Below are 11,638 nucleotides of genomic sequence, written 5' to 3'. Positions count from 1 at the left end.
ATTTTGTCAAGAAAACCCTATGATAGATCCAACTTAGGGTTACCAAAAACCAGACAATACAATTCTCTTCATTTCAAATGGGAAGCAGACGACTCTTCCCACTCTATTACAGATTTCATCTTTCTTCTGAGAGATACAAACGAAGAATTGATTTTAAACATGATAGGTTCAGAGAAAAAATTCAAATACAGCAGGAGGTATTCGGTCAAACCAAATTTTACCCTTCTGTATGAATCTCACCCAGGGCCCCCTGGTGGTGCAGCAGGTTAAACCGCTGATCTGCTGAAATTGCTGACTGAAAGGTTGGAGATTTGAATCCAGGGAGTGGGGTGAGCTTCTGATGTTAGCCTAAGCTTCTGCCAACCTAGCACTTTGAAAACATGCAAATGTGAGTACATCAATAGGTACCGCTTCTTCGGGAAGGTAACAGCACTCCATGCAGTCATGCTGGCCACATGACATTGGAAGTATCTACAGACAAAGCCAGCTCTTTGGCTTAGAAACGGAGATGTGCACCACCACTCAGAGTCGGACACGACTAGACTTAATGTCAGGGGAAACCTTTACCTTTATGAATCTCATAATCAAGAATGCTGTTTAAAGCATTATATAGCAAAACCATTTTATAATTTTAAGAGCACAGATTTACTGTAATATGATATCACTTATAAATACTACTTGAAAACTCCAACTGTTGAGACTGATGGTTGTGTGCCATAATTCCACACTTCATTTATTAAATGTATGCCCTATCTCTCTATCAAAAACAGAACTCAAAGGAGTTAACACTAAATACAAATACACTTCAAGCATTTGACAGACAGCAGTTCCCTTTAACAGAAACTCATCTGTAATCTCAAAAGAACAACTATATAAAAGTCCTTTCCTGAAAGGAGAACAATAAGGAGGAGGGCAATCTAGTTTCCCTTAAAAGGATGATCCAAAGCCTGAGACTAATCTACCAAAAAAAACCCTGTCTCCTCCTCCTCACTAAAAGTGCCCCTGAGAGCAGTGGGGTGAGAAAGATGCCCCCCCCCCCCAAAGATCTTAAAAGCCTTTGGAAAGTTCATGAGAAAAAAATAATTTGAATGAGCTGTAGTTCAAATAATCCAGGCTTAAAGGGGTTTTTTTTTTGGACCTTATGTTTTAAAAGTAGTACTTTCCATTGTGTCTAGAACTAGATAGGTAATCAGTGAATCTATCGTAACACAGAAGTTGAATATTCCCTATAAATAGCTTGATCAGTGAAACCTTCAGAGAATGCATTACAATAGCTTGGGAGTGAATTAAAGCAGGGACCTTTGTGGCCAGATTAGAAAGATCTAAAAAGTGGCAAGGTTGGACTTCTACTTTTAGGTTTGCAAGTTCAATCTGCACATCCAGGTTGAAAGCTGATTCCTGAAATGTACTTGAGCTCCAAACCTGGTTTGCAAGCATTTATAGAGAAGAAGCATGCCTACACAATCACTCTCCCTCTGCAGATTAATTTAATACATCCACACAACAAGAATTCACTTTTAATTCTGTTTATTGAAACCAGATATGGCTAATAAAAAGACAACTTTTCAGATACAAAACACACAAAATTAAAATGTGCTGTACTAAAGTACAAAACTTGCACAAGTATTCAGGTAGAGGCAAACACTGCAAACACACCATACTTACGTGTTATGATCTAGTGGAATTTGTACAGTGCAATCCTAAGCATGTCTACTCAGAAGCATGTCCCATTAACTTCAGTGGCACTTACTCAAAGGCAGGCAAGTGTGGCCTCTATTTCTCATTAGTTTACTTTTGAAACAGGTCCATAGTATATACTTACTTGTCTTACTGAAATCTCTGAAGCAATGTACTCAATACTGGCTGCACTACACACTGTTTTCCTGTAAGGTGGACCATTCTTACTCCAACTGCATTTCATTCTACAGTAGTTGCATATTAACAATTTTATTTTATTTTTAAGTTTTGAAACTTGGAGTTAATGTTGAGATGCTGCCAGTATCTTCAGAGAATCTAGGTAAATAAAACTTCTTTTGTGCATATGATTAATTTTATTTTGTGCCTGGGAGTGTGGGTCAAATATTTATACTTCACATGATCCAAAGGAGAATCCATACAGTTCCAAACAAACTTGTCAGATTTATCCACAGAGTTTTAAAAAGCAAGATGTTTCTTTGCAAACTTAAATTGCCTTTTAACAGTGAAGTAAGTTAATACCTTCTTTTCAAACTGCCCAAACAAGTGTGAGCTTTCCTCCTAAATTTTATCAGGCATTCAGTAATCAGGCAAGTAACATTTTCCACAAATGTACAAGTATTTAATCAAAAATACTTATGCAAGTGTATAAAAGTACAATATTTGTTTCTGTTCATCTACCTGTTATCTCCAAAGACAACAGAAATCTATTTAACTTCAGTTATAACAAAAACTTCAATTTGAAGCAAAGACACCACACAATTCAGTCATCCCCCTCCTGTTACATTTATAGGTATAATAACATTCTCATAGAAAGACTGGAAAACTCTAGACGTCTTTGAAATACTTGGTATTTGTGCCCAAGAATTTGAATATTTTTCTAGCCTTGCCAACAACCTATTTTATGCAAAGTCTATTTAATTACCATGGAAAATCCAGTAGAATGGGAAAGTACAAATTTCAATTGCAGTTAGATACGTTTGTACAGAGATTTGTATTTACTGAACAAATCAGTACTCTATAGCTGAACATGAACAGTTATGAACTCACATGGATTCTCTTGATTAGGTCATGCAAAGGCTGAACTACAGTACACTTGAAAACCCCAAAGGTATGGTGGAAGCCCACTTCTGTTCCACCAAAACCACCCACTAAAAGGGCAAGACAGTAACTCAAAGTGCAATACAAGAAGTGCTCTTTTGGTAATGAGTTAAAATATGGTGTCTGAATCAAACTGTGGCATCACTAACATTATGGAGAATCCATTACAATCTGCAATGCTGTTCAGTTCTTCCATTCTGAAATGAAGACTGAACATTATTTACACTTCAATCACCTTGTGCATTCATGGCCATGTTACATGCTGGATCTTCTTCTTTGAGTCAGAGGGCTTTAGGTCGTTCTGAGGATGAAAATGATAAACTAAGTTAGACTGGCAACATTAAAACATTAAAAATAATAAAGCAAAAGTTCTGAAGTATGGTTTGTATTGCCACCTAGTGGCAGAATTAAAAATATGGTCCCAATGACACAAGAAAGGCGCAAAGAAGAAAAATTAATCTCCCAAAGTTCAGAAATGTTCGTGGGAAAGTTGACCTAGATTCGAAGATGGAATTGTGCAACCTTCCAGATGTTGTTAGAACTACAACTTCCTCAAGTCCTAGACAGCAGTTAGGAATTCTGGAAGCTGCAGTCTGGAGGGCTGCATGATTCCTTTGGCCTAGTTGCCAACACTTACTCGGGTAGACCCATTAAGTTACATGTAGACTTGGCATCTATTAAATATGTTACTTTAGTTGAGACTAGGTAGTGTATTGGAAATACTGGATTGGGTCTTAGGTTGCTGAAGGAAATTTGCAGAAGGAGTGTTTTCCAAGCCATTGACACAAGTTGAAGGAATACAGGAGAGGAACCAGAATGTGGATAACTACAGTTAAGTCAATGGTGTAATACAAGGTGTTTCAAAATGATGTACTGAATTTCAAAAGGAGCATATTTCACAATGGCAACATTTCAATGATACAAAAAGTTAAAAATGATTTAATGAGTGATCAAACTATCAGGTTTCATTAACCGTTTTGAGCCAGAAACAAATCTAAAAAAAAGAACTCTGCACATGGGGAATATCTCATCAGCTCTTACGATGCAGAGTTGTCATCTTGCGCATGACTGAGACTGGGGGTTGTTTGTGCCCCGGAAGAGGCATCTACAGGTACTCCTTTGAAACTCTGTTCCCCTCCCTTTCAAGTGGTAAAAGAGTTTCAGTATTAGGCAGCCTGTAGTTGCAGAGACATAGCAACGAAATTGGGTCCATCTTTTTGAAATACTCGATATATTCATGTCGATTTACCAGCTGTGCTGGGCTGGTAAACACAGCTGGTAAATCGTCACCAATTGTAAGATCGATCAACCAAAAGGTTGCAAGTTCGAACCCCCGGTTTGGCATGAGTTGCCAAATGACACCCTAGCTCATTGTTTATCTAAGCAATTCAAAAACAGCTTTAGCTGTACTTAGAGAAATTAGGTACCGCTAAAAAAAGCGGGGGAGGTTTTTAAGACGCCATAAAGAGAAGATCAGAAAATGCTGGGCGACCAAAAGGAAGGAGGAAGTCCTGACAGCTCTTTGTCATAGATGATAGAGCAACATCACCCCCTGGACTCAGGCCCAACCTTCCATGGCATCAAAAAAAAAACAGCTGGACACTGAATTGAAACAAACCACCTCCTTCTGTTGTCTGACTGTTTATTGTCTATACAAAAAGGGATTGAATGTTTACCAAGTATATGTACTGTGATCCACCCTGAGTCCCCTTCAGGATGAGAAGGGCGGAATATAAATAAAGTATTATTATTATATTATTATTATTATTACTAATTTGCATTCTAAAACCTACTCCGGAAGAAGCTTTTTTAAATATGAAAATCTAATTATGCTCCTCATGTTCCCAAAAAAATCTGACACTCCAAATCCAAAGCTCATTAACTTTTTAACACTCATTCTAACACAGTGATTCCCAAGCCTTTTTTGACTAGGGTCCACTTGACCGGAGATCACTTTGACAAGGGACCACTCTCCAACATTAGTACCAAAAGGGGCAGGGCTGGTCAGCTCTGCGGAAAGGAGCGGAAATAAAACAAATAAAAGAAAATAAATAAGTAAAAGGGGAGGAGGTTTGCAAACCAGATTTTCATTCTCACAGCCCACTGCTGGGCCACGGCCCACAGGTTAAGAACCACTGTTCTAACAATAATACAATTGTGTCAAAGTCGCAGCAACATTGAACAATCAGAGAGACTCAATTACAGTTATAAAACTCAAATGTAAGCTACTAAGAGATGCACTTGGTTAAAAAAGAATAGTTGCAGATCACCAAATGTATACTCACTGATGCATCTATATCTTCTTTTGGAGCAGCTCTCTTTAATTTCACAACAGTAGTCCCTATTACAGGCAGCGAAGGTGGGGACTTTTGACTAGAAGCCATATTGTTATTTATTCTAATATTGTTCTGTTTTGCTTCATTAATCCTGGTGTCTATTTTAAAGTCTGATGAATCACTGGAAACAGATACACACGCCAAAGAATCTGAAGAAACAGAGCGTCTCCTGCAAGGTGCACTTGCATTTCCCGTGGCAAGTTTTAGACCATCAACAGTTCCATTTTCTGTCTTCCTCACTTTTATACTCGTACTTGTTGAGCTACCATCAAATACTATCAGAGGGCGTTTCCTCAGATTTTCTACAGTAGCAAAGCTGAACAAAAAACAAACAAACAGTAAAGTAACATCCCTAGAAACAGATTACAGATGCAAAGAAAATCACAAAGAAAATCTCCACTTCTCTATCAACACTTCTTGGAAGTAAGCCCAATTTTCAATTTTTTCCCCTAGTTACTGAACTTAAATCACAAGGCACTGAAATTAAGACGAAATTTGTCTGGAGGAAGATGGTATTTTTCTAATATCCTCAGGAATCACAGTCAAATATAAAAATTATGAAAATATTATTATTCTAAACATATTCATACCAGTCATAGTCAAGCTTTCCTAAATTTTACAGTTTTAAACAAAAAGTTATAATTTTAACAAAAAGAGATTTCCGATCTCTTTTTTCAGCCAGAGCATGAATCCATTCTAATGTCACATACATGATTTTCAAGTCATACTTCAGCAATAGGCAATATTGATACTGCCTCAGATACCCAAAAGCTAGTTTGTTTACTTCAATAGCAGGGCCATCCTGTTTATATTTGTGCTCTACGTAATCTATGCAAAGGGGTTTTTCAGGAGATAACCAAGGTCAACTGAGCCTTTTCTAAGGTTGATTAGGGCCTCTATCTACACTGCCATATAATGAACCTTGAAACTGCATTGTGGACTCATATAATGCAATTCAACTGCATTACATGAGTCTACACTGATCATATAGCACAGTTTCAAACTAGTGTAGGTGGGTCTGAGGCCCTTGCCATTCTGTTTATTGCTCTGAATTAGCTCTTCTTGCTTAGGAATACTCCAGACATTTTGATGACTTTATTTGGCTACTCAGCAGTAGCTAGATACTCAGCTCTGTAATCCATTCGCATACAAATCCCACTGCAAACCCCATCACATTCCCCATTGAATTATGTCTCTATCAGATTTTGTGGTGTCAATCTAGAAGACGCTACCTAATTAAATACTTAATTGACTATAATAGAGAAATCCAGCCATTATCTTTAGCAGCTGTTTTTTATTTTATTTCGATCATACGTTATTTTGATTTTTTAAATGAAAAGTGGTATAAAATGTTAATAAAAATGTTAATAACTGTCCTATCTATCTATCTATCTATCTCTGGATATAACATTACTGTATCCAATAAAATAAAAATCAATTTGCTTATCCAATAAGAAGGAACAAGTCTCAATCATTATGATTTCTTAATCAAATAAGATTGTAGCTGAGAGATAAAAAAACAAACAAACTGGTCAATACTTGGAGAGTACCATTCATTTTAGAAATGTTATGCTAAATGGACACAGCAATGTCCTATGTATTCATGTTTCTGAAGGATTTCAGACTCCAAGAGCAAGAAGCAATTACCTTTTCATGTCATGTTTCGTCACCCGTTGTCCTCTTTTTTTCTCCATTATTTTCCCCCATCTGGTTTTTGGTAATTCCCGCTGAGGCAATGGTATAACATGTTGAACATAGAGATCAGTAAGGCTATCTTTACTGACCTTCAACTCATTTTCTACAGGGATATTCCTCTGTTGAAAAGAAATACAAAAATGTAATTGTGACAAGAAACATAACTACTCACTTCAAAGCAATACTACTCAAAATGGTCCTCCAGCTATTTTCTTCCAGGGAGGAAAAAACACTTACAGCCAATGGACACAAATATGATGCGGGTCTTTAATACACGGGGGGGGGGGGGGGGGGGGGGAATAATTTCAGGCTTTTCCAAAGTAAATAGCTCAAGAAGCCAGTTAATATAACAGTTCTTTTACAGTTTTAAAGAACTGTTATATCAACTGATCTCATGCTGTTCATCTTCATTTTGCTGTGCAACTTCTTTTTACTTGTAGTGGGACTAATATGAACCTATAACAGGTTCTCCTTAGCAAGATATATTCAGAGGGCGTTGCCATTCCTCTTCTGAGATGCTCAAAGCATCTGACTTTAAGATACATGAAAAGGTGACAATTTCCTGGCATATGTTTGTAATTACCCAGATGGTTATTGAGGATAATGGATCATGACCTGTTAGAATCACTGACCATTGGTGTATAGACTATGAACTGTTAGGATCACAACCTAATTGGGATAGCAGAGTTTAGTTGGTAATGGATGATCGCTGGGCATGTAGATATTTTGTTTCTGCTTGATGCTTTCAGCAGACAATAATGCAAGCAGACTTCTTTTAAGGATAACAAGTTTTGTTTACTGATAACTTCATGTATTTAAAGATACACACACATTTTTGTCAGGGGTCGATAATCTTTAACAATTTCTTCGTAAATTATGTTGTTTTATACAGCTCTATTTAATAAGTGTTTATTTTCAAATAAAACTCAAGCCTCAACAGTTTCTAACTTCCTAAAATGAGCTTCTGCACTCTGACAAACCTTTATACTCAAGCTCATTCAAGGCCCAACAACCTTCTCTAACAGTCATTCCTCAACTGACATTCCTCAACTGTCATCTTAGTTGAACCCAAACATTCTAAACTGTCACTGAGTCAGTCATGTGCCCTGCAGCCCCTCCCACTGCTTTAAGGTATATAGAGATAAGGACACTGCAAATCATATAAGACATACACTTCAGGTTATAAAATGACACATTACAAAACAGACAAACATCATATAGAGAAGGCTTTCATACAAGGTAACAAGAATTATTTTATGGTTATGTTGAATAAGTTTGTCAACAAGCACCCAGCAGGTATCTCCATTCCTTCACATTCTTTCAGCAAATGTAAACTACTAATACAATGAATACATAAACAAATACATATTCAGATAAATTTACAAAGGCATGAGACATACTGCTGTCTTTCAGTAAAACACTTTTGTAAGGTAGGAAGCAAATGGTGTCCTGAAAGGTCTTTGTAGAGGCAGGCGTGGTCCCTTTCCTGTTCTTTGGCCCTTTTCTTTACTGGCCTCTTATTTATTTATGATATTTATGGCCTGCCTTTCTCAACTATATGGTGACTCAAGGTGGGTTATAGGTTGGCACAATTTGATGCCATACATTCAAAAAAGTGCAATTCAAAACCATCAACATAACAATATAAAAACACATATAAAAACCATTAAAACATCTAGTCATCGGTGTCATCCTGTTAAAAATGTTTTCTAATAAGATCGTCTAGCCATTCCGTGTTCATCATTCATAGTTCCATGTTATGTATTCCGCTACATTCTCAAAAGCTTGCTCAAAGAGCCAAGTTTTTACCTCTTCGCCTGGTGGCCTTGCGCATAGGTAGCCTGCCACAAATTGCACAGGGTTTTCTTAAGCAAGGGACACTCAGAGGTGGCTTTGCCAGACCCTTCCTCTGAGACAGCACCCACAGCAAACTACAACTCCCAGGATTTCAGTGGCAGTTTAAGTGGAGTCAAACTGCATTCCTTCCACAGTGCAAATGCACCCTGTATTGCGTCAACCAGGGCTGATAGGCCTTGGTGCCTTCCGAGTATCTGTTTCCATGCTATGTTTTATAATAATGGTGATAATAATAGTACCAAGAACAATGAGAAACCTGTTAGGATTTCCATAGAAATCATGGTACCTGCGCCAGAGGGGCAGGCTGGGCTACCTTGCAACAAGTCAGCGGGAACCGGAAGCAGAGCCCCCAGCTGAGGAAAGAGGGCTTTCAGCTTCTCTGGGAATAAGCCTGCAAAGCCCGTCATGGTCGATTTCGGCAGCCCCCCGCGCAGCTCTGGCCACGCCCCTTTCCGCCGGAGAGCGCGCGCTCTCTTACCTGCTCGAGCGACAGCAGCAAGAACTCCTGCGAGAGGAGCTCCGGGTGCAGCAGCAGCAGAGGGTCCGGGCCCCCGCGCGCGCCGCCCTCCCCGCCACTCCACCCTCGGCCCCCGAGCGCCGCCATCTTGCCGAACGCGATCCGGATTGGCCACTCAGGCATTCCGTCTCCCTCGCGTTGTCTTTCCGGTTACCCGGCATTCCTATCGAAAGGCAATAAAGTGGGCTGTGGCGGGCTTCACAGAGATAAGAAAATAATAGATACACCTCTCGTAGACCAGATCGGGAATTTCAGAGTTTTTTCTTGCCACTTTTATTTTTACATTTTTCCCCCCTGAAATTTTAAAACGTAAATATAGCAGTGTCAGCATGTAAACGGAGGCCAGATCCATTGATGCTTGGGTTTACAGTGCTCTCTGGATGTAAGTGAACTACAACTCCCCCAAATCAAGGGTGAATTTTCCCCCAAAGACCTCCAGTATTTTTTGCTGGTCATAGGGGCTCTGTAGGCCAAATTTGGTCCAATTCCATCTTTGGTGGAGCTCAGAGTGCTCAATTTCCTCCACAAACACCATACTGCCCACCACCCAAGTGAAGGCTTTCGTACAGGGATTTTTTTTTAATATGGATATAGGGCTGTGTGGAAGGGCCCTTAGTTCCTAGGACAGTCTTGGGTTACTATTTGCTGCACCAACACTAAGCAAATAATTAACTTAGAAAGTTGCTTTACTGGTTACAAATGCTTGGCTTTGCCTCCACAACTTTTCTAAACCAGTTAAACCAGTAGGTAAAGTCAGCTAAATCAAATCAACACAAGATGTTTCCTATGGTAACTGTCACAGAGTGTTAGCAGTAATAATAATAATAATAATAATAATAATAATAAACCTTGATATATACCCTGCTACCATCTCCCACAGGACTCGGTGTGGCTTACAAGAGGCCGAGCCCAAATACATCATAAAACATGACAACAATAAAAATTTCAAAAAATTTCAATAAAAATATTAAAAAAACATAACAACAACAATACAACAATAAATAACTCATAACAAAGCAAAAACAATACAATAGTGACATGACGCAATTAAAAACCTGTGGCAGAGCCAAATGTAAGAATCAAAATTTTTAAAATGCTGGGCATATCCAGGAAAATAGGTTGGATATTTTAAAGATAGGTGAGCGTGCAGACAGTACTAACTCTCTCTTAAAGTGCATTTGGTATTTATTTTCTCTCCCTTATTTTCACATAAAGGTGATTTTCATTGTAGCCATTGATTTCCATAACAGAAAATAAAACCAAAGAGATTGTACTGGTGGTCATGGAGGTTCTGTGTGGAAAGTCTGGCCCAATTTTATCGTTGGTGGCAGGCATGTGGGGGGGGGGGGCTATAGGGGCTTCAGCCCCTCCCCCCCTGAAATTCTCATGGTGGTTCGCGAGAAGGCCTTACTGGTACATTATTTAAACTGTTATGTTTATTAATATCATGATCTGATCACCATTCTCAATATATCCCATATGCATGGGGGTAATGATGCAAAAGGTTTGCTAGGGTAAACCCTCTTTCACTTAGACTCAGCCCCCCCGAATCAAAATCCTGGCTACGGGCCTGGTTGAATGGGGTTCAGAATGCTCTTTGATTATATGTGAACTATAAATCCCAGCAACTGCAACTCCCAAATGTCACGTTTCTTTTCCCCAAACTCCACCAGTGTTCACATTTGGGCATGTGGAGTATTCGTGCCAAGTTTGGTCTAAATCCATCATTGTTTGGGTCCACAGTGCTCTTTGAATGTAGGTGAAATACAACTCCAGAACTCAAGGTCAATGCTCACCAAACCCATCCAGTATTTTCTGTTGGTCATGGGAGTTCTGTGTGCCACATTTGGTTCAATTCCATCATTGGTGGAGTTCAGAATGCTCTTTGATTGTAGGTTAACTATAAATCCCAGTATCTACAACTCCCAAATGACAAAATCAATTTTTGAGTGATGGTCACTCCTTGGGTTAAGAGGTGCCTTGTAGCCAAATTTGGTGGCAATTCGTCCAGTTGAGTTATGATGTCACTCAAAATGAACAGAGCATTTTTTTATATATATAAAAGAAAGAAGATACAGTGTTCACTCACTTATCACGGGGGTTCCGTTCCAGGACCACCCGCGATAAGTGAGAATCTGCAAAGTAGGGACGCCATATTAATTTTAATATTTAAACATTATTTTATATATTCTTACGCGTGCTGCCTTACCTGACTCCCGGCCCATCCCAAGAGCGCCTGCCTGCCTCCCTGGCCTCCACAGACCCCGGCAGTCATTCCAGAGCCATGCAGGTGGCAGCAGGCCAGGAAGGCAGGCCTTTCCCACCACACCTCAGGCCACCACACTTCCAGGGTCTGTGGAGGCTAGGGAGGCAGGCCTTCCCCGCCGTCCCTCAGGCAAGCTGCACTTCTGGGGTCCCTGGCCTCCACTGGATGTAA

The 11,638-nt window shown here is 39.3% G+C and overlaps 1 protein-coding gene across 1 annotated transcript; it reads right to left on the bottom strand.

Annotated features, from left to right (window-relative positions):
• Positions 1–1,510: 1,510 nt before the first annotated feature.
• On the bottom strand, positions 1,511–9,361 carry C3H2orf49 (chromosome 3 C2orf49 homolog). The gene is made up of 4 exons (XM_060769719.2): positions 9,163–9,361; positions 6,780–6,946; positions 5,082–5,448; positions 1,511–3,097 (listed from the first exon to the last, which is right to left on the bottom strand). The coding sequence occupies exons 1-4, from the start codon at positions 9,322–9,324 to the stop codon at positions 3,041–3,043; spliced, it is 753 nt and encodes a 250-aa protein (XP_060625702.2). The 5' UTR covers positions 9,325–9,361; the 3' UTR covers positions 1,511–3,040.
• Between the last annotated feature and the right edge of the window lie 2,277 nt (positions 9,362–11,638).

The sequence above is a fragment of the Anolis sagrei genome, chromosome 3, assembly GCF_037176765.1.
Source record: "Anolis sagrei isolate rAnoSag1 chromosome 3, rAnoSag1.mat, whole genome shotgun sequence".
NCBI classification, from domain to species: Eukaryota; Metazoa; Chordata; class Lepidosauria; order Squamata; family Dactyloidae; genus Anolis; species Anolis sagrei.
This window is presented reverse-complemented; position numbering and strand designations above follow the sequence as displayed.

Bases quoted from the DNA above. Each gene is read 5' to 3' on its own strand.
- C3H2orf49 (XM_060769719.2), bottom strand. From the start codon at position 9,324: ATGCCTGAGTGGCCAATCCGGATCGCGTTCGGCAAGATGGCGGCGCTC. The intron at 6,947-9,162 runs GTAAGAGAGCGC...TCTTTTCAACAG, and splicing joins TGCTGCTGTCGCTCGAGCAG to AGGAATATCCCTGTAGAAAA. The intron at 5,449-6,779 runs GTAATTGCTTCT...TTTTTTGTTCAG, and splicing joins ACGAAACATGACATGAAAAG to CTTTGCTACTGTAGAAAATC.